A 24,047-nucleotide genomic window follows, 5' to 3' on the forward strand; every position below is an offset into this window, starting at 1 on the left:
TTTTGTTGTACAGACAAGCTGTGGCTGGAGAAGTGGTAATGGAGGTCTGGGCCAGATGGAAAAGACTGGAAAAGTGAACGAACCGAAACATGTGTAAATTAAACTGTACTGTAATCACTGTATGTTCTGTGGGACTGGTATCTACCAATATATGGTTACTGTAAGGTGGGAATATTGCTCTTTCTAGTAGTGTTTTTATTTTTTTTATTTAGTAGCAGCTTATTGTGTTTCAGTCATTATGTAGTAGAAGGTGTATGGTGGTGTCATTGGTCTTTGTATAGAGTGTCTTGTTATGTAGAGGTAATGGGCCATACTATGTATTCACTGTGTAGTGGTGATCGTAGTGGACATTGTGCAACCGTATTGTTTTGGTCTTTTATAGTTGTCATTTTGATAATATTGGCCTTTGCATTGTGTGTTGTTGGCTAGCATCAGTGGTATACTGTAATTACATATGTATAGATGCTATTTTATATGGCTATAGGGGGGTCATATGGGGAAACATGCACTTTGGGGCTTGGACCCCTGATGTTTTAGGACAGTAGCAATGCCCCTGCGTACTGTGTGTTTACATGTCCGTGTTTCCGGAGTTGTATATATGTTTGAAGGTAAGCTCAGTTATGGTACCATATATAAGCAGTAAGCTTGGTTCTGGTACTGTATCGATGTAGTAATCTAGATTCTGGTACCATATGTATGCCATAAGCTTGGTATTGTTCCCGTATTTATGTAGTAGACTTAGTAAGCTTGGTTCAGCTCCCTTATCTCTGTAGTAAGCTCTGTTATGCCCTCATATCTCTGTAGTAAGGTCCTTTCGGTTCCTATATATCTGTACTAACCTTGGTTCTTCTCCCACATCTCTGTAGTAAGCTCTGTTCTGCTCCCATATCTCTGTAGTAAGCTCATTTTTGCTCCCATATCTCTGTAGTAAGCTCCGTTCTGCTCCCATAACTCTATGTAAGCTCAGTTCTGCTCCCATATCTCTGTAGTAAGCTCTGTTGTGCTCCCATATCACTGTAGTAAGCTCATTTTTGCTCCCATATCTCTGTAGTAAGCTCGGTCCTGCTCCCATATCTCTGTAGTAAGCTCATTTTTGCTCCCATATCTCTGTAGTAAGCTCCGTTCTGCTCCCAAAGCTCTATAGTAAGCTCGGTTCTGCTCCCATATCTCTGTAGTAAGCTCCGTTCTGCTCCCATAGCTCTATAGTAAGCTCGGTTCTGCTCCCATATCTCTGTAATAAGCTCGGTTCTGCTCCCATATCTCTGTAGTAAGCTCTGTTCTGCTCCCATATCACTGTAGTAAGCTCAGTTCTGTTCCCATATCTCTGTAATAAGTTCGGTTCTGCTCCCATATCACTGTAGTAAGCTCTGTTCTGCTCCCATTATCTCTGTAGTTAGATCAGTTCTGCTCCCACATCTCTGTAGTAAACTCCTTTCAGTTCCCTTATCTACGTAATAATCTTGGTTCCGTTCTCATGTCTATATAGTTAGCTTGCTTCTGTTACAGTATCTATGTAGGCAGTAAGCTTGGTTCTGCTCCCATATCTATGCAGCAAGCTTTGTTCTGTTCCCATATCTATGTACCAGCCTGTCTTTAAAGCTTGTCATCTCTGCTGCTTTAATGCAGTGGCCAGAGATAAGTTGGGCAGAGGTGGGCCACCACAATTCGAGGGCCACTGCCTTGTGATTGCCCCCCAGGCTGAAAAGTGCCAGCCAGCCCCTGCTAATAAGGGACAAAAACAAACTGGCACAAACAGTAACATAAGGATGGAAATTCAGCACAGTCCCAGCCGGGGCTGGCTGACCACACAAAACTGAAATAGACAAAACCAAATCAAATGTGAACAATAGCAAAAGAACACTTAGCTTGAGCATGCAGGGACTGAGCTGGAAACTAAGACCTCAGGAGGCAGGAAAAAATCACCAGCAGGGATAGAGGAAGTCGGCTGTCTTAAATCCAGTCAGAAACTCCCAATGTCCAATCGTCCTCCTCATTATCAGGTGGCAGGCCTCTGTTAATTAGATCAGCTCCATTACCTCCTGTAACCACCAGAGGGAGCTCAGAAAGAGAACTCGTGACCCCTCTGTCAATATGACCATCTCCACTACCTTCACCAGTAACCAGAGGTAAGCCAGAAAGTGAATTCACAACACAGACGCTCTCCCAGTATGTATTTGACAGTAATCCAAACAGCAGATACACGGTACTGTATCAGAAGCAGACAGCTGAATACGGTGTAGGGGAAAATTTAGATCTCCGTATATTTATTTCCGGAGTCACACACAGATAGTCAGCATGTATTTGTCCATGATACCAGCCAGTACACGGTAGTGTGTGAGGAGCGTACAGCTCTATACGGTGTATGGAAAAGTTTAAATCTCCGTATATATTTCTGGAGTAACACACAGACACTGTCTCAGTACGGATTTGACCATAATCCAAACAGCAGATATACGGTACTGTATCAGAAGCGGACAGCTGAATACGGTGTAGGGGAAATTTTAAATCTCTGTATATTTATTTCCATTGTCACACACAGAAGCTGTCTCAGTATGGATTTGACAGTAATCCAAACAACAGATATACGGTACTGTATCAGAAGCGGACAGCTGAATACGGTGTAGGGGAAATTTATATCTCTGTATATTTATTTCCGGAGTCACACACAGATAGTCAGCATGTTTTTGTCCGTGATACCAGCCGGTACACAGTAGTGTGTGAGGAGCGTACAGCTCTATACGGTGTATGGAAAAATTTAAATCTCCGTATATATTTCTGGAGTAACACAGACACTGTCTCAGTACGGATTTGACCGTATCCAAACAGCAGATATACGGTACTGTATCAGAAGCGGACAGCTGAATATGGTGTAGGGGAAACTTTAAATCTCTGTATATTTATTTCTGTTGTCACACACAGACGCTGTCTCAGTATGGATTTGACCGTAATCCAAACAGCAGGTATACGGTACTGTTGTGAATTCATTTTCTGGTTTACCTCTGGCTTCTGGTGAGGATGGTGGAGCTGGCTGTGTTGACAGAGGAGTTGTGAGTTCTCCATCCGGGCTCCCTCTAGTGGTGACAGTAGGTATTGAAGCTGATCTAAATGGCAGAGACCTGCCACCTGAGGAGGAGGACTGTGAGTGGACATCAGGACTCTCTGACTGGATTTAAGACAGCCGACTCCCTAATTTTGTGCTGGTGATATTTTCCTGCCCTGAGGTTCTGGTTTCCAGTTCTGTTCCTGCCTGCTCAAGCTAAGTGTGCTCTGCTATTTTTTCACATGAGATTTGGTCTGGTTTACTCAGTTTTTGTGGTCAGCCAGCCCCTGCTTGGGCTGCGCTGAATTTCCATTCTTATGTCTCTGTTTATGCCAGTTTGCTTTTTGTCCTTGATCAGATTGGTCTCTTTTTGCTCTGTCTTCAGAATATACCAGAGTACTGATATAGGGAAGTGAAGTCTAGTGACTTCAGGGTTTTTGTTATCAGAAAGTGTTGGACATTTTTTTGGCAGGGTTTTGTGCGTGATTGCAGACAGCATCTTTCCTTTCCTGTACTTTCTAGTTAGTGTGGGCCCCATCATTTGCCCAGCCTATTTTTCTATCTGTGTTTGTGTTTTCATCTTGTCTCACCGACAATACATGTTTGGGGGCTGTCTATTGCTTTGGGTTCTGCTCTGGGTCAGTTTAGATTTCCCCTTTTCTTGCTTTAGGCTTATTTAGTTCTCCGGCTGTGACGAGGCATCTAGGATCATCCTAGGTACGCTCCACGGCTACTGCTAGTTGCGTGGATAGGATCAGGGGACTGCAATCGCTTAGTTACCAACCTCTCTGGTTTTCTGTGGCTTAGCTTGTTTTTGTTTTTCCTCCTTGGTGACTCATTCATAACACGCTACTGTACCAGAAGTGGACAGCTGAATATGGTGTAGGGGAAGTTTTAAATCTCAGTATATTTATTTCCAGAGTCACACACAGACGCTGTCTCAGTATGGATTTGACCGTAATCCAAACAGCAGATATACGGCACAGTATCAGAAGCGGACAACTGAATACGGTGTAGGGGAAATTTTAAATCTCTGTATATTTATTTCCATTGTCACACACAGATGTTGTCTCAGTATGGATTTGACCGTAATCCAAACAGCAGATATACGGTACTGTATCAGAAGTGGACAGCTGAATATGGTGTAGGGGAAAATTTAAATCTCCGTATATTTATTTCTGGAGGCACACACAGATAGTCAGCATGTATTTGTCCATGATACCAGTCGGTACACGGTAGTGTGTGAGGAGCGTACAGCTCTATACAGTGTGGGAAAAAATGAACGCTCGGTAACTGTGCAGAAAAAAAGAATAAAAGTATGAGTGCTGTGTAAAAAGCAGTCTGCACAGCAGTGTGCATACAGCAATGCAGCTATCAGGCAGCCTAATAACCAGCGCTGCGGCACACAAAAAAATCCTCCCCTGTCACTGCACGCTAACTGTACAGCACAAATGCTATCAGCAGAAGCACAGATTCTTTTTTCTTTCCTGCCTAACACTCTCCCTATTGAGAAACAGTGGCAGCAACCTCTCCCTATGCTAAGATTGGCAGAAGTAAAATGGCGGTCGGCGGTCAGGGCTTTTATAGCCACTGTGACGCCACACAAAGCAAGCCAATCAATGCAATGCCCTTCTCTAAGATGGTGGTGGCCGCTGCCTATGTCATTGCGTTGCCCACAGTGTGCGTCCTTGCTCATTGGCTGAGAAAAGGCACCTGTAAGCATTATGGGAAATGCGACTTTGGCGCTCGGGTCGCCAACCGCATGGCCGACCTCACGCTATGGTCAGGTTTCGCTTGGCGAAACCAGACTTTGGCGAAAGTCGTCGACTTTTGAATCTGACCGACCTGTTTCGCTCAACTCTAGTCAACATTATAACTTCCAAACTTTAGTCTTATGCACACAGTAGAGCGGTGTACAGAACCATAAAAAGTCTGTGCTCTGCACTGATTTCACTCTGAAAATTAGCTGAGCAGTTCCTCTTCTTCCCATCAATTGGTGAGGGTCTCAAGTCCTGATCCCCACCAATAATGGATTCTGGTGTGACTAAATGTTAAGTCTTTTAAAAGTTTTGTTCCCCTCTAAGATATAAAATTCTGTTTTCCTGATGCCTCCGCTTGGGGAGCTTAGGAGCTTCTTGCAATACATCAACTTAATGATAATATCAGGAAAACTGATAACAGTATTAAAAAACAAAAAAAAAAAAACAGAACAAAATGTTGACAGTAAAACTAGAAATATCTCACAAGGTGGAGGCTTATTTTCAAGTATATTAATTGCTTCCTGCATTTAAATGTGAATAAAAGTTCTGGGCAGTAGTCAGCAAGTGAGACCACGATTTTTACAATAAACTGCAATCCTAAAGTATTATAGTATAAAATATGAGGATACTAAAACATAACGTAAAAAAAGTTTTTAAAAATATGAAAAGTATAAAAATAAAAATCACCCATTTTTCTCCCATTTTAAAAAATTTAAAACAATATGCTTTGTATCACCATGTCCGTAAAAATGCAATCTATAAAAATGCAATTAACCCAAATGGCAAACACTGTAACGAGAAAAAAAAATCAAACCGTCCAGAATTGTTTTTTTTGTCATCTTACCTCTCTAAAAATGTAATAAAAAGCAAACTCAAAAATCATATGCACCCCAAATGAGTATCAATAAAAGGGTTAGGCCCTCATGTAGCTCCTTCAAGGGAAAAGTAAAAATGTTACAGGTTTTGGAAAATGTCATCACAAAGCAAATTTTGTTTTTTACAAAATTCTGAATTTATTTTTTATAGCTTACGGACGGTAATTAGGGGGACAAAATTATACAAGTTTAGTATCGTCATAATCACACTGACCTGGACTATCATGTTTCCAGGTCAGTATTACCGCAAAATGAACGCCAAAAAAGTCCCCAAAAAAACAATTATGGAATTGCATTTTTTTTTTCACTTTTTCATCCCACTTGGAATGGTGCCAATCCAAACTACTGCTTGTCCTGCAAAAAAACAAGCCTTATACGTCTATGGCTACAGAAAAAAAAAAAAAAAAGTTATTGGTTTGAGAAGAAGATGAGCAAATAACAAGAGCACAAAAACAAAAATGTCCTGGTCTTTAAAGCAGTAATATATGATATCCTCACTTCTATAGGCTAGAACTCACCATGTTCAGAGACTTCAGCGAGTTGAGTGGCAGCAAAGGAACCAACCTGTCCAAACGTTCCAGCACCAGAGGTGTCCAAAGAGTCGGAGAACTAAAAAGAATAAAAGATAAATGATTGTGTACCTCATTATAATTTTTTTCATCATACTTTTCTATAAAAATGTAATATCTAAAATTACATAACATACCAAAATTGTTTATTTTGTCATTCTTGTATGTATTCTATATGCTTAATTAGGTATTGTGCATGTAAATAATTCAGCAATCTACAGTGTGAAAACATCATTAGTGCCCACGAAGAAATTCTGAACATATAAAATATGGTCTCCCACCATTGAACACCCGCCATTTACCCACTGTTGACTCACTGACAGCTTTCTTCTTATTGTATTCCAAAGTAAGAAAGTTATCAGTGGCAAGTGAATGAAGGGAGGTCACACCTTATGAACATGACAGACTACGATATTACAGCACTCACAGCTGACTCAATTTGTATGTAACCCCTTCTCATGTACAGCACCATGGAATCCATGATGATATGTAAATAATAATAGCATTAAAGCTTATTTCCACTTACGAGAAGCACACCGGTCACTATTTCCTGTTGCGCCCACAGGGCAGTATGGAGTAGATGATAAATTTACTTGAAAGGTTACAGACACATTTGCATTACATTTTTTGTTTATTCTTCATCTAAGTCCAACATATAAAATTAAGCAACTTCCTAAATAGTGTTTATTACAAAAAAAAATCCTACAAATTTGCTGTTGTTGAGCCTGTGTAACTCCTTCACTTAGATGGTTATCCTACTGCTTCTTGGATGTATCAGCTCACTCTGCTCTGCATCAGCCTTCTCTCACTGTTAGGCCGGGGTCACACTAACCAACGCAAAATACGGTCAGTATTTTACATGCGTAATACGGATGAATGGCCCCTAAACAGTGCTCCGTATGTCATCCGTAAGCAAGGTGTGGTCGCGTATTTTGCGCATGTCAGCATCCGTATGTAATCTGTATGGCATCCGTATTGCGAGATTTTCTCGCAGGCTTGCAAAATGGACATATAATGGAGCCCTATGACAGGGTTTATAACAGAAACCAAAGAATAGATATAGACACATAGAATGCATATATATATATATATATATATATATATATATATATATGTGTATTCTATGTGTCTATATCTATTCTTTCATTTCTTTATTAAACCTGTCAGTGTGAGTTTACTGTATAGCGCACTGAATTGCCGGCTTTGCTAAAAGACACTGGGTGCGTATTTCTCGCAAGTCACACATGTGGTCCGTGTGTAATCTGTATTTTTTCACACCCATAGACTTGCATTGGCGTACTACGGCCGTAGTATGCTGACAATCGCACGGAGCCTAGAATACGGATGAGAAATATACGGCTGGTGCGAGGGACCCCATAGAGAATCATTGGTCCATGTCTAATGCGTGCTTTTAGCGCCTCTCACTCGGCCGTATTCCTCGCCAGTGTGACCCCGGCCTTAGAGATAGCAGCTGTAGGATTAGGAGGAAAACATCTTAGCGGACTTCTAGTTATATATACAACTGCTTCTCACAAAATTATAATATCATCAAAAATTTAATTTATTTCAGTTCTTCAATACAAAAAAGTGAAACTCCTATACAGCTCTGGCAAAAATTAAGATACCACTGCAAAATTTTCAGTTTGTCTGTTTTTTCTCTTCATAGGTATATTTTTGAGTAAAATGTAAATTGCTCTTTTATTCTATAAACTACTGACAACATGTCTTCGAATTTCCAAGCACAAAATTTTGTATTTATTTTCAGATAATGAGAAATGGTCAAAATATCAAAAAAATGCAGTGCTTGCAAACCTCAAATAATGCTAAGAAAACAAGTTCTTAATCATTTAGAAGCAAAAATACTAATGCTTTAACTCAGGAAGAGTTCAGAAATTAATATTTTGTGGAATAACCATGATTTTTAACCACAACTTTCTTGCGTCTTGGCATGCTTTCCACCAGTCTTTCACACTGCTTTTGGGTGACCTTATGCCACTCCTGGTACAAACATGTAAGCAGTTCTTCTTTGTTTGATGGCTTGTAACTATCCATCTTCCTCTTGATTATATGCCAGAGGTTTTCAATGGGGTTCAGGTTTGGAAATTGGGCTGGCCTTGACAGGGATTTGATATGGTAGTCCTTCATCCACACATTGATTGACCTAGCTGTGTGGCATGGCACATTGTCCTGCTGGAAAAAACAGTCCTCAGAGTTGGGGAACATTGCCTGAGCAGAAGGAATCAACTGTTTTTTTTGTTCAGGATAACCTTGTATGCGGCTTGATTCATATGTACTTCGAAAAGATTAACCTGCCAAATTCCAGCCTTGCTGAAGCATCCCCAGCTCATCACCAGTCCTCCACCACCAATCCTCCACCAAATTTCACAGTGGGTGCAAGACACTGTGGCTTGTACGCCTCTCAAGGTCCCCGTCTAACCATTAGACGAACAGATGTTGGGCAAAGCTGAAAACTAGACTCATCAGAGTAGATTACCTTACTCCAGTCCTCTATGGTCCAATCCTTATGGTCTTTGGCAAACTTCAGCCTGGCTCTCCTTTGCTTCTCATTGATGAAAGGCTTTTTTCTACCTTTACATGACTTGAACCCTGCCTCTAGGAGCCGGTTACGAACTGTTCTTGCTGTGCACTTCACCCCAGCTGCCATTTGCTATTCCTTTTGTAGGTCACTTGATGTCATCCTGCAGTTGCTGAGTGATATTCGAATAAGATGACGGTCATCTCGGTCAGTGGAGAGTCAATTTTGCCCTCTGCCGGTCTGTAGCATTGTTGTCCCCAATATCTGCTGCTTGACCTTGTTGTAATGGACAGCCGTCTTAGAAATTTTAAGGATGGAGGCAACATGACGCTCACTGTATCCCTCTGCTAGTAAAGCCAGAATTGAGCCCTTCTTTTCCTCAGTCAAGACTTTTCTTTTCAACTACTTTGGCATGGTTAGAAGTTATTTTTTCATTCCTATTACTTTTGGGATATTACTAGCACTTGCTTTGCCATTCAGCTTGTTCTATTGCAAGAGGATTGTGAACACCACTGCAGGTTTTTTTTTATACTTTCCTTCATTAAATAAGATTTGGTTCAGGTGTTCACCTAATCAGAAGCACATTAAGTAGAATGAGGTGTACTCTGGTTGGAATTCAACTGACACTGGAATGGAATGGCTGTCAGACATGTAGGGAAGCTGATTTTTATAAAACTGTGCAGTGGTCTCTTAATTTTTGCCAGAGCTGTACTATATAGAGTCATTACAAAACGAGTGATCCATTTCAAGTGTTTATTTCTGTTAACCCCTTTCCGACCACTGACGGGAAAGTAAGTCAGCGGTCGGTGTCCCCTGCTTCGAGGTGGGCTCCGGTGGTGAGCCCACCTCAAAGCCGCGACATGTCAGCTGTTATAAACAGCTGACATGTTCCCACAATAGGTGCAAGCGGAATCGCGATCTGCCTGCTCCTATTAACTAGTTAAATCCTGCTGTCAAATGCTGACAGCGGGCATTTAACTACAGCTTCCGACCGCTGGGCCATAAGTGAGCGCATCGCCGACCCAGTCACATCATCGAGGGTCAGCGACGCGTTACCTTGACAACAAGAGGTCTTATAGAGACCTCTATGGTTGTTGCCGGCACATTGCTATGAGCGCCACCCTGCACTCAATTTTTTTCACCACTTAGATAAAAGAGAACCTAAACATGTTTGGTGTCTATGAACTTGTAATGACCTGGAGAATCATAATGGTAGGTCAGTTTTAGCATTTAGTGAACCTAGCAAAAAAGCCAAGGAAAAAACAAGCGTGGGATTGCACTTTTTTTGCAATTTCACCGGACATGGAATATTTTTCCCATTTTCGAGTACACGACATGATAAAACCAATGGTGTCATTGAAAAGTACAACTCGTCCTGCAAAAAATAAGCCCTCACATGGCCATATTGACTGAAAATTAAAAACAGGGATTTTTGTGATAAACTCACCGTAAAATCCTTTTCTCCGAGACGCTCATTGGGGGGACACAGATACTGTGGATGCATGCTTCTGCCGCTTGGAGGCTGACACTAAGTGAAAAAAAGAGGTTAGCTCCTCCTCCGCCATGTACACCCTCGCCCCTATTGCGGGCGGAAATCAGTTTGGTGCCAAAGCAGTAGGAGAACAACAAAATCAGCCTTAATACCGGTACAACACGTCCAGAAAAAAGACCACCCTTATATCACATAAATAAATGCGTATAAATTAAACAAAATAGAAGCCAACTTGGCTAATAGGGTGGGTACTGTGTCCCCCAATGAGCATCTCGGAGAAAAGGATTTTACGGTGAGTTTATCACAAAAATCCCTGTTTCTCCTTCGCCTCATTGGGGGACACAGATACTGTGGGACGTCCTAAAGCAGTCCCTGGGTGGGAGATTGACTCACCGATCCAAGCTACATGCACCTCTTGTTTAAACGTGCGCCACCGCTGCTTGGAGAAATCTTCCACCCAGGCTCGCATTCGCCAAGGCCTGAGTATGGATATTATAATGTTTGGCAAATGTGTGCAGGCTGTACCAGGTTGCTGCCTTGCAAACCTGTTCAGTCGAAGCCTGGTGCCGAAGCGCCCAAGAGGCGCCCACTGCCCGATTAGAGTGCGCTCTGATCCCTGCTGGAATCGGCATGCCTCTAATGCGGTAGGACTCCTGAATAGTCAAACGAATCCATCTGGCTATGGTTGATTTCGAGGCAGCGAGTCCCTTCCTGAGCCCTTCGGGGAGTACGAACAGCGTGTCCGTCTGACGAAAGGGTGCCATCCTCGACACGTACTTCCAGAGGGCTCTTACCAGGTCTAACGTGTGAAGAGCCTTTTCCACACGGTGCACCGGTGCTGGACAAAATGAAGGCAAGACAACATCCTCATTAATGTGAAATGAGGACACAACTTTTGGCAGAAAAGGAGGGGCTGGTCTGAGCACCACCTTATCCTTATGGAAAGTGAGGAACGGAGCTCGGCAGGATAGGGCCACCAGCTCCGAAACCCGCCTGATTGAATTGATGGCCACTAGGAACGCCACCACCCTGCTCCCGAACCCTGCCTGGGTTAGAATCCAAGATTCAACGGCCATGCAGTCAAACACAGGGCCCCTGAGTTCGGGTGGCAAATCGGCCCTTGAGAAAGTAGATCTGGGTGCTCTGGCAGCCGCCAAGGAACGTCGGCGAGCAGCTGCATTAGATCTGCGTACCACGCTCGACGAGGCCAGTCAGGGGCCAGCAGAATCGCTGGAACCCCTTCCGTCTTGATCTTTTTGATGACTCTCGGGAGTAGTGGCAGTGGGGGAAATAGATATGGGAGGCGGAACTGGTTCCATGGTAGAACCAACGCATCCACAGCGATTGCTTGCGGGTCCCTGGCCCGAGCGACATATGTGGGCTCCTTGGCGTTCACTCTGGACGCCATCAGGTCCACATCCGGAGTTCACCACAGTTGACAAAACTGCTGGAAGACCTCGGGATGTAGTGACCACTCTCAGGACGCAAGACCCTGCCAGCTGAGAAAGTCTGCCGCCCAGTTTTCCACGCCCGGGATGTGGACTGCCGAAATCACCGAGTGGTTTGCTTCGGCCCACTGAAGAACGTGCCCTAACTCGCGCATGGTTGCTCTGCTGCGGGTGCCTCCTTGGTGATTTATGCAAGCCACCGCCGTGGCGTTGTCCAATTGGATCCGGACGGGGCGGCCTGCTAAGAAGTGATGAAACTGATGCAGAGCCAGTCAAATTGCTCGTAACTCCAATAAGTCTATCAGGAGGCGTGCCTCCTGTGGCGACCACCGTCCCTGGGTCGTGTGGTGGTGAAAAACCGCTCCCCAGCCGAGGAGACTGGCATCGGTTATTAAACCAATGATCTGGGGGGAAGGGTTTCCCCTGGGTCAGAGAGGAACTGGTTATCCACCATCCGAGCGACTGCCTGACTTGAGAGGACAGTCGGCACCGCCGATCGAGCGTGAAAGGATTCTTCTACCAGGCTGACAAGAGAGCGTGCTGCAGGGGGCAAAAATGGAACTGGGCGAACTGTATTGCTTCCATTGCTGCCACCATTCTTCCTAGAATCCTCATCCTGAAACGAATGGTATGAGGGACTGGTTGGCGAAGAGTCCGAACTCCCTGCCGGAGAGCTAGGGTTTTTTCCTGAGGGAGAATTACCAACCCTCGGCAAGTGTCGAAGACCATTCCTAAGAAGGAAATCCTCTGAGCTGGCACAAGGGATGACTTCTTCGCATTGACCAACCACCATAAGCGGGCAAGAGTATCTAGTGTGATGTTGACATTTTCCTCGCATGCCCGTCTTGAAGGGCCCTTGACCAATAGGTCATCCAAGTACTTTAAGGCAAGACGACTATGCCTTGCGAATGCAATATGGCCATGACAACTGCCATAATCTTTGTGAACACTCTGGGAGCCATGGCTAATCCTAAAGGTAGTGCCACGAACTGAAAATGTCGACCGTTGATGGCGAAACGCAGGAAACTTTGATGAGGAGGAAAGATGGGAATATGCAGACATGCGTCCTGGATGTCGACCGAGGCCAAGTATTCTCCGTGCTCCATGGCTGATATGACTGAACGGAGTGACTTCATCCGGAAATGTCTGATCCTGATGAATTTGTTCAGAAGTTTGAGGTCCAAAACAGGTCTGACAGTCCCGTCCTTTTTGGGAACCGCAAACAGGTTGGAATAGAAGCTTGAGCCCTGTCGTGCGCTGCCACGGGAACAATGACCCTGTTGCGCTGGAGCGATTCGATGGCTACCAACAGAGCTCTTGCCTGGGTATCCCTGGGAAGATGAGACAGAAAAAACTGTTTTGGAGGGTTTCTGACAAACTCTATTTTGTAACCTGAAGCCACCAACTCCTTTACCCATGCGTCGCCTGCGGCACTGAACCAGAAGCGGCGAAACCAGAGTAGTCGGCTGCCCGCCTTGCTGGTGTCGTCTGGTAAACGCCTCGAGTCATTTGGCTGACGATCTTTGGGATCTGGATCCCCTTGATCTGGGCTGTTGAGTACGCATTCTCCCCAATGGGTTGGTTCTATATGAGACCTGCCGCTCCCTATCCTGGTTGGGTGGCCTGAAGCGGTGGAATTGGCCGCTGTGGTCCACCCGGGGTTGCAAAAGGCCCGAAAACGTGCCTGAAAAGGGTGGCAAAAAGGTGATTTGACCTTTTGTTGAGGGAGAAAACCGCTCTTTCCTCCTGTGGAGTCGGAGATAAGTTGAACTAACTTCTCCCCAAATAGACGGCCGCACTGATAGGTCAGGGAAGTCAAGGACTTCTTGGAAGCAGAATCGGCTCGCCATGTCCTGAACCATAGAGCTCTTCTGATAGAAATTGCGTTAGCGGCAGCAAGTGCCGAGCAATTGGCAGCATCCAAAGATGCATTGATTACGTAGTCTCCGGCCATCGCGATCTGACTCGCGACCTCCGATATCTCTGCAGGTAGCTCTTGCTCCTGCGCGACCTTGTTTAATGATTCTGACCATGAGATCATGGCTACCCACGTTGCTGCAAACGAGGGAGAGAGAGCGCTGATCCTGATGCCTCATATACTAAGCGAGCTAAGCTCTCTATGAGGCGATCCGTGGGATCCTTAATAGAGGAACCACTAGGTATGGATAAAAAAATATTCAGCATTGAGAGTCCTCAGTGGTTGATACCTTTTAATGGCTAACTGAAAAGATGGTAACACATTGCAAGCTTTCGAGACTACTCAGGTCTCTTCATCAGGCATAGACTAATACAAAATCTGAAGAGTCACATATTTATGCACAATACAGCACAGAAAAAATGCAATAGATGAGACAAGTGACGTGAAGCAGAATTATGATTATGGAAGGGATGACTTCTTTGCATTGACCAACCACCCTAAGCGGGCAAGAGTATCTAGTGTGATGTAGACATTTTCCTCGCATGCCCGTCTTGAAGGGCCCTTGACCAATAGGTCATCCAAGTACTTTAAGGCAAGACGACTATGCCTCGAGAATGCAATATGGCCATGACAACTGCCATAACCTTTGTGAACACTCTGGGAGCCGTGGCTAATCCGAAAGGTAGTGCCAAGAACTGAAAATGTCGACCGTTGATGGCGAAACGCAGGAAACTTTGATGAGGAGGAAAGATGGGAATATGCAGACATGCGTCCTGGATGTCGACCGAGGCCAAGTATTCTCCCTGCTCCATGGCTGATATGACTGAACGGAGTGACTTCATCCGGAAATGTCTGATCCTGATGAATTTGCTCAGAAGTTTGAGGTCCAAAACAGGTCTGACAGTCCCGTCCTTTTTGGGAACCGCACACAGGTTGGAATAGAAGCCTGAGCTTCTGTTACCATCTTTTCAGTTGGCCATTAAAAGGTATCAACCACTGAAGACTCTCAATTCTGAATATTTTTCTATCGACTGGCTAACACGGTACAAAGATGTACATCTTTCCTGTATCAAAATATAGGTATGGATAACAGAGTTTTAGTGGCTAGGCGTGACACCGGTGGATCCACCATCGGAGATTCCGTCCATTTTTTACGGAGGTCCGGGGCAAATGGATACCTTTCTTCGAGTGCCTTTTGACCCGAGAAACGCCTGTTTGGTCGTTCCCTGTGTCGCTGCACTATGTCCTCAAACTCAGGGTGAGGGGAAAAAATTCTGTGCGGCCGCCACCTTATTGCGGGATCATCCTCAATCCCCAAGGTCTGATTGATGGCTTCTATGAGGCTGTCCACTGACTCACTTGACCCTGGAGCATTCAGGTCAAGGGGCTCGGGGTCGAAATCTGAGGTCTGCTCGCTATCAACCACTGGTGACGGGGAGCGAGAAGCAGAACTTACGGATGCCAAAGCACCGGATGGACTGGGCAACACCGCGTGGATTCTCTTCCCCCGGGTCTGCCTGGAATGGGAGCGGCCCCTGCAGGCTGAAGGCTCTAGTGAGGTGGAGGTTCCCTCTAAGGCCGGCGAGCCACTGTCCCTGACCCTATCTGGGGCCTGAAGGGACTCGATTTCCCTCGTTAGCGACGCCATGGACTGTGACAGTGATAGGGCCCACTCCGGGGGGGGTTTGGGACCTCGGTCGCAGTCACAGGGGAGGGCTCCTGGGCGCGTCAGACTCTCAGGCTTCGCATAATCGCTTGCTCTGTGCCCGCGGAAACGCAGCCCGACAAGAGATGCGTGCAGCGTAAAAAAAGTGTGCATCTTTGCTTTTTCGGACATGCTGTATCTGTCCGCTGCTGGGGATGGGGGGGAGGAGGTAGCACCTCGTTTTCCCTGTAGCGTGGCCTCTCGGGCAGCACTTACCCCAGTCCTGTGCCCCCACGTTCGTGGACGCCTCCACATCAAAATCGCGCGCCACCAGCTGTGGGGTGGGCCGCCAGCATATAAACCACTCCAGAGGCGGTACTTCCTGCTCTGCGGCCTAGCCGCGCTCCGAAGCCGGGGACTAAATTTATCCACCGCCTCCCAGGCCTGGGGGGCGGGCCGCCGGAAGTGACGCGCGGCCTGGAGGCGGAACTTCCGGCCGCGGCCTAGCTCCGGCTAAAGCCACGGCCTCAATTTATCCCTTGCCCGCAATGGGGGGGAATGGGGGGGCGCGGACCTTCCATGGCGCCGCAAAATCTGGCGCTACTTGCTGTCGCGGGCTGCTCCACACCGCGCTCTCCGTCTGCAGCCACACTCAGTCAAGAATGGCCTATGGCATCTGCCGGCTAAGGGCTCCAGCCCCAGATCTTCACCGCAGGAGCCCTCCCAGGCCCTCTCCTCACTAATGATCCTCTTCGGCTTCCCAGCTCAGGTATGTGAGGGGGCCTTGAAAAATAGAATGGTGCAGGCACCCTAGCTCCATCTAACCCCTTCGGGGGGTGAGGAGAGGGACCGTAAACCGCAGTCTAAGCATTGGTGGAGCAGTGGGGGCCGCACAGACTAGTCTTGTGCCTCTGTACAGCCCATGGTTTCAATACCTAGGGGTTGTCAGGGCTAAGTCCGGCATCGTGTCCCACGTCACGGGAGAGGATACGTGGAGGGACACTTGCACGTGCTCGCTCGTTGTTGGTTTGGGGAAATCAGACCCTTTCAATAGGATCCGTTGCCCCTGTCTAATCTTCATGGAAAAAGTCTGGAGCAAAAAAACAGACGTGTGCCTCCATGGACACTAAGCAAAAAACTGATTTCCGCCTGCAATGGGGGCGAGGGTGTATATGGCGGAGGAGGAGCTAACCTCTTTTTTTCACTTAGTGTCAGCCTCCAAGCGGCAGAAGCATACACCCACAGTATCTGTGTCCCCCAATGAGGCGAAGGAGAAAAGTTATGGCTCTGGAAAGAAGGGGAGCGAAAAACGAAAAATCGAAAAAAACTACAGCCATTAAGGGGTTAATGTTGATGATTATGGCTTACAGCCAATGAAAACCCAAAAGTCTTTATCTCAGTAAATTAGAATAATTAGCAAAAAACACCTGCAAAGGCTTCCTAAGCGTTTAAAAAGGTCCCTTAGTCTGTTTCAGTAGGCTCCGCAATCATGGGGAAGACTGCTGACTTGACAGATGTCCAGAAGCCAGTCATTGACACACTCCACAAGGAGGGTAAATCACAAAATGGCACTGCTAAAGAAGCTGGCTGTTCACAGAGTGCTGTATCCAAGCATATTAATGGAAAGTTGAGTAGATGGAAAAAGTGTGGTAGAAAAAGGGCACAAGCAACCAGGATAACTGCAGCCTTGAAAGGATTGTTAAGAAAAGGCCATTCAAAAATTTGGGGGAGATTCACAAGGAGTGGACTGCTGCTAGACTCATTGCTTCAAGAGCCACCACACACAGATGTATCCAGGACATGGGCTACAAGTGTCACATTCCTTGTGTCAAGCCACTCATGACCAATAGACAGCGCCAGAAGCATCTTACCTGGGCCAAGGAGAAAAAGAACTGGACTGCTGCTCAGTGGTCGAAGGTGTTGTTTTCAGATGAAAGTTTAATTTTGCATTTCATTTGGAAATCAAGATGCCAGAGTCTGGAGGAAGAGTGGAGAAGCCACAATCCAAGCAGCTTGAGGTCTAGTGTGAAGTTTCCACGATCAGTGATTGTTTGGGGAGCCATATCAACTGCTGGTGTAGGTCCACTGTGTTTTATCAATACCAAAGTCAGTGCAGCCGTCTACCAGGAAATTTTAGAGCACTTCATGCTTCCCTCTGCCGACAAGCTTTATGGAGATGGAAATTTTATTCTCCAGCAGGACTTGGCACCTCTCCACACTGCCAAATGTACCAATTCCTGGTTTAAAAACAGTATCACTGTGCTTGATTGGCCAGCAAACCCGCCCAATGCAGACAAGCTGAAGGCTGCTATCAAAGCAACCTGGGCTTCCATAACACCTCAGCAGTGCCACAGGCTGATCGCCTCCATACCACGCCGCACTAATGCAGTAATTGATGCCAAAGGAGCCCCGACCAAGGATTGAGAGCATTTACTGTACATACATTTCAGTAGGCCAACATTTTGGATTTTAAAATCATTTTTCAAGCTGGAGTTATAAAGTATTGTAATTTACTGAGATAATGACTTTTGGGTTTTCATTGGCTGTAAGCCATAATCATCAGCATTAACAGAAATAAACACTTGTAATAGATCACTCTGTAATGACTCTATATAATACATGAGTTTCACTTGTTGTATCGAATAACTGAAATAAATTAACTTTTTGATGATATTCTAATTTTGAGAGAAGCACCTGTATGTAGATGGCGATGAAGCCAATGCATGAGAGCGAGTGTTGGCAGCAGCATCCCTGGAATCTTACACATGTCTGTATCAGAGGACAAGGACACCATATACACATTCTTGTTTTCTATCTTCCCCTGATTTGTCTGCTGATTTATATACTGATCGTGTTCAGTATTTCCTTACACCTGTGTGTTACTTACCCAAAGCTTTGTGAATCTTGCAGCAGTTGGGATAATGGCAGCCATGTTTCTTGAAGATAGCAGTAATTTGTCACACATTCAACATTCTTTAGCATCATTCCCTGGGACAATGTGAGATAAGCTGAGCCTTTGAGAAATGGAGCTAAGCTTCCAAGAATGATAAATTGTTCCTGAGGGTCAATAATTCCTGCTGAATTCTGCAGAAAAAGAGAGATGACATAGTGCTTATATGTGCAAATGTACAGTATGTGTATGCAAAGGTGAGTACTTGTGAGCTGGCGACACAGTCTTACCAGGCAACGCATGAGTGCATCAAGCAAGCCAAAGCGACGCTGCTGAGGTAAGGCGGCCACAGACTGAGCTTCAGATTTCAGCATCTGAAGTACATATCTACAGCTATTGGCTGGAAGGAGAGATACAGCACTGGGCCTAAAACAGAAGTATGGACAGTTATGTTGGGAAAGAAATATCAATAAATCACATGACAATAAGAAACTTTGCAATATATCTTTTATTTCACTCTCAATTCATGGGTAAAATTTATATTCAGTAAAGGCAAATTTCCCTATTGCAGAGATCGGAGAGGACAGTTGGTGCTTTCAAAGTTCTATGGAGCGAAAAGGGGAGAAGAGATAGACACAGAAACAGACATTCTGATGAAAGTTCTCCTGCAACCACAGTTCCAGTTCACCATATAACTTTATGAGAACCAACTGCCATCTCCCATCTTAGTAATGGGCAAATCTGTTTTCAATAAAGACAAGCTTAGCCTGAAAATATAGAATTTTGAATAATGAATGATCAGTTCAGGAGGAGAAAGAAGCACTAAATAATAAATAATAGAAAGTGCGTTCGCCGCCCGGGGTCCACCATGCAGAAGGTGTAACACTGCTGCTAGGTAATGGCGGACACTCAATATGGCGGTATATCGCACGCGGGTTGAACGTCACCCGGTGTGCGCTGCGTGTACTCTGTTGATTCACAGAGGCGCCAAAGCAATAAACATAAATACCGAGCCTGTTGGACTCACAGGTCTCAGTGGAATGCAAGCACAGTATATTGTTGTGAGTTCATTTTCCCCTTCATTACTGAGGCCCGAGGAACTCCCTCTTCTGGTAAAGAAAGGTAGTGAGCCTGATTATCAAACACCTGAGGCTGATGATGATGACTGGCTGAGTGGAGTTACTGACTGGATATAAGGCTGCCGACGCCCTTCTGCCCTGCGGGTGATTTCTCTGTGGGATCCTTGGAGACCAGTCTGAATTCCTGCTCCTCTAAAGCTAAGTTTGCTGCTCGGCCTTTTGCATTGGTGCTTTGACTTTGTTTTGCTTTGTTTTTCTGGATTTCTGCCATTCCCTGCTGGGGTGTGCTGAATTCCTTTAGCTCTGTCTTCTGAAAATACCTGAGTGCTGATTTAGTTTTTGAAGCCTAGCTGCTTCAGGGCCTTTTTCATATCAGCTTGTTGGCTTATGTCTTTGATAGGGTTTTGGCAGATTGCAGACAGCAGCCTTCCTGTCCTTTCCTATCTAGGTAGTTTTGGGCCCCGTCTTTGCTCAGTCTATCTTTCTGTCTGTGTTAGTGTTTTCATCTTGCTTCACCGTCATTATATGTTGGGGGCTGCCTATTGCTTTGGGGTCTGCTCTGGGGCAGTTTAGATTTCCCCTTTCTTTCTTTAGGCCTATTTAATTCTCCGGCTGTGATCGAGGGGTCTACTGCATCGTAGGTACCCCCACGGCTACTGCTAGTTGTGTTGATAGGTTCAGGGGTCTGCAATCTGATAGTTGCCAACTTCTCTGGGTTTCCGGACTTAGCTTGTATTTCTGTTTTTGCCTCCTACGGTGACTCATTCATAACAGTATATGGTCACAGGACTAGGGCCCAAATATATATAGACTTGGCACACACCAAAGGTTTCTGATGCAGAAAGGTGATTTTTAATTATACAACAGTACATACATACACAGACGTTTCGGTCTAGGACCTTCATCAATGTACGATATATTGTACTGTGAGATTCTTAGTGACTGGGCTTTGTGAGATAGACCAATCCTGTGAGGAGGCAAATGAAGCCGTCCCACTGCGTGGTGATTTGTGGAGTGTGGACGCAGTATCCACCGCGAATCCCAAGTGCGTACATTGATGAAGGTCCTAGACCGAAACGTCTGTGTATGTATGTACTGTTGTATAATTAAAAATCACCTTTCTGCATCAGAAACCTTTGGTGTGTGCCAAGTCTATATATATTTAGTTCACGGATTGGGATCCTACTTGGGCACCACCTACAATTCTCAGGGTTGTGCCAACGTTTTTGTTCTTACAGGACTAGGGCCCAAGACACAGAGTCAGTGTCCGTCTAGACCTACCGTGCGTGCGGCATCGCTACCGCGGACGCCGACAAGTGCTGCTGAGTGCAGCACGGCGACTGACACAGCCGCTATACAACAATGCACATGAGGGGGTGCACTGTCGGACGCTAGTTCTGTGGAGATATGCACTGTGGCCTGTAGCGCGCCACTGAATGGCGCTGATTCTAAGACTAAGCCCCTATCCACACACGTAATATCAGAGGGAGGGGAATCTTAATGAGTCATTCGCAGGTTCATGCATCCGTCATCATTCACACAGGTAGCAACTAGAGTCTATACTAGCGCATGGCCAAGCGGCCATGCAAACCTTTTATAGCCGGGACCTTCCGGAAGCTTCCAGATCCCTGAGATGGACCAATCAGATCTGGAGAAGGACCTGTGTATGTGACTCCCGATCTCCAATGGGAGATTGTCTCGTGAGCATGCTCAGTGGAGCGACGGAAGGACTTGGCCTCTGCAACGGCTTGCTGCTGAGCAGGCTGCGTTGCTATTGCTGGCCCAGAGGTGGCAGCAGCAGCAACCAGACCCATAGAGCTGGTCTGAGCAGAGTGTCAGGAGCGACGGGGCTGCTGAGCAGGCTCCTCTGCGTTCACTGAAGAATGGGAGACCTCTGAATGTGAGGCTCTGGATCCCAGCTGTGCAGCTGCAGGAACCCGACGCCTAACATATATTACAAAGTGTCTTATTTGCACATGTATTACTAAATTTATGAAATAAAAATAAAAAAAACATTTCTTCTTTAAAGCTTGTGAGCTATTGTCTGACCTTAAGTTGGCTGGTGACCTGCCTGTGATGTTGTTTTTTGCTGTGTTAATTCTTGAATTTTTGGAGGATTTTTAGTCCTCTGTTTGTGACTTTGCTATTAATTTTAGTGTTAGGACTCGCAAGTGTGAGAACCCTTGACACGTAGGTTGTGAACTTGCATATCTTGGCCAAAATATCGACCAATACCTCATTTATTTTATATATAATTTTTCAGGGTGCAGCCAGGCCCATCATTTTTGGCCTTATAAACTAGGGTGTCTGTTCTCATGGGGTGCACTTAGCGCTGGGCAGCCCTCCTAATCTAATAGTATGGGCGTTACTAAAAGGATGTAAGCCAGACACGGTGCATTACCTGAGTGTGACCAATGGTCTATACAACCCGCTTTTGTTCAATTTAATACTAAGCAATCACCCCCTCCATGAACGGTCAGGTTGTGAGTGGTTGTTTCATCAGTATTTTGCACCTGTGTTGCCGCGATCTTTACTATACAGGTTTTCTGCATCCGGATAGTGCATTAGTTCTGAGACCTGGGCAGGTAAATACAGCTGCCCCTTTTTTGCTGTATTAATGCCCTGTGATGTACCTTATTTTAGCTCATCCAATATCATTAACTGTTAGTGTGGCACCCCTGAGGGTTCAGTCACCACTGCACCTCATTCAGAGATGTGGTATTCTGCTCTCAGGTAAGGAGGGGGCACAGCACAGAACTGATATACTTGCATCCAACACCAGACCTCTCAGCCGCAGGGAGAGACTGGGTAGTGGATGTGCGTGGAGAAAGCAGCAGGGGAAGCTGAAGGAAGTGACAGTTGGAGGGAAAGGGTGCAGTTGGTGCTGGGGACTTGAGCAGTGAGGAGCTCAGCCCGGGACCAGCAGACAGTGGAAAGAGAGAAAGGAAGGACAGAAGAACAGAAAGATAAGCTTCAGCGGAAGAGAGAAATAAGGGGTCCTAGGGGCACGGGTAGTGAGGAATCCACCCGTGGGGCCCGCATCCACACCGACCGTAGTCGGGTGGAGGGACCAGGTCGCAGTTAGGGACCGGCCCCAGACTAGTGGAGAAACTAAGGACCTAGCTAGCTAACCGGAGGTTGCAGTATGTGCATGTGCTGAAGCCGCATCCAACACATTAGCTGAAAAGGCAGCCAGATAGGATCCAGGGGACCTAGAGCATGTTGCCCGACAAGATCCGAGGCTGCTGGCTTGGGACACTGTGTGTGAAGACGCAGGGCAGGAGTGGAGGGAGCCAGCGCAGTGAGATGACCAGGGAAGGAACATCTGAAGGGGGTTCTGACACGGTGAACCCCAAATTACCTGAGAGCTGGCTGGACCACCGACCCTGAGGACACAGCACCCTGGCTGGGGATTGTAACATCAGAACTGTGAGTAAAACCTGTGAAGACTGCACACTGCTGTGTCCTCCAATTTATTTACTCCGTCACTTGCCCTGCACTACAACCACCATCATCACCATCGTATCTCATTATAACTGCCCTGGGGTTTAGCTCTACCTGTGGAGAGTGGTAACAACTCTGCTGCATCACCATCAGCCCCAGCGGTCTTCTCAAGCACATCCCCTTAAGAACCGGCCCGGTACTGAGTAGTGTAAGTAACTGCATGATATAATCACTTAGTTGAACCTGTCACCAGGTTTTACCTTATACCTCATTTCCACCTTGATGTTTGGCATGAAAAGACTTTTGTATCCCTACTAGGGCCGTTAGATATTTTGCTAAATGAACAACTCCCGTGTGGTACACTAATTAGAAGTGAAATGTCCTCTATGCACCTCTTGGCCGTCTACGTGTCCAGTAGCATCACTGGCAAGCCTAGAGTGGCATGAATGATGCCTTTGATGCCATACACAAGACACCTCCAGCAGAGAACTGGCCTATATGGGGATATTATTGTAGTTCTGCACATGATCCCAGAAGCGAGCTGTGAACTGGCTCATGTGTAAGGAGGAAGACCGAGCTGCCTGTACCTGTAACAAACTGGGTCCGGAACCATTGAGGCTGCCTCCCTTATTGCCCCTTATTGCCTGGGGGAAGGAATGAGGAGCCGGACCAACCTCATGACCCGAGTAGGAGGGGCAGCTTAAAAAGAAAAGCACGCACAGCCGCAAGCAGTTTGCCGTAAACCAGCAACAGCGCGCAGCCAGATAAGCAGCGTGCGCCGTCCTCTGAGTACCGGTGCCGCAACAGGCTGCGTTGGTTGGTCCCCGCCACCTCCAATGGGACCACTGTGGAGAGAAGTGCCGTGCGCTCACTAGCTGCCAGAGACAGGGGTGCCGTGCGCTCAGTGACTGAGTACCGTGCACGTGCAGAGTAGAGAAGGCCTTCCCTGCCACCTGCTTCCCGCCCATTTACGTTTGACTCTGGGAGTGCCATGGCCTTGTTTGCTTTGGCTGCACGTGCTTATGGACTAGGGAATCAGCGGAAGGTAACGGAGACCGACCGCTGCCGCCAGAAGACGGAGCATCGTTTAAAGGACCCCATCTATAACTTTGTATGTAACCCCCCTTCTCATGTACAGCACCATGGAATTAATGGTGCTATATAAATAATAATAATAATAATAATAACAATAATAATAATAATCTGAGGACATATTCTCGGCCTCTGCCGATTCTACCACCCCCCTGAGGGTTCATCTACTGCAGAGGAGCATACAGGACATGATAAGTTCCTTCACTGGACTGTTATTGTTTTACATTTGCTATACTTACAGTATTATCACCCCCCCTTA

At 46.0% G+C, this 24,047-nt stretch overlaps 1 protein-coding gene across 1 annotated transcript in view; it reads right to left on the bottom strand.

Annotated features, from left to right (window-relative positions):
- Window positions 1–24,047, bottom strand: part of LOC141084436 (uncharacterized) — a 63,796-nt gene that overhangs the window by 34,023 nt on the left and 5,726 nt on the right. Inside the window, exons 4-6 of the mRNA XM_073569161.1 lie at window positions 18,464–18,599; window positions 18,171–18,367; window positions 6,194–6,284 (exon numbers count right to left, since the gene is read on the bottom strand). Coding sequence (XP_073425262.1) covers window positions 6,194–6,284; window positions 18,171–18,367; window positions 18,464–18,599 — 424 coding nt within the window. The remainder of the gene's footprint in view (window positions 1–6,193; window positions 6,285–18,170; window positions 18,368–18,463; window positions 18,600–24,047) is intronic.

The sequence above is a fragment of the Dendrobates tinctorius genome, unplaced genomic scaffold (genome assembly GCF_039654945.1).
Source record: "Dendrobates tinctorius isolate UK_male_01 unplaced genomic scaffold, ASM3965494v1 ptg000022l, whole genome shotgun sequence".
NCBI lineage: Eukaryota > Metazoa > Chordata > Amphibia > Anura > Dendrobatidae > Dendrobates > Dendrobates tinctorius.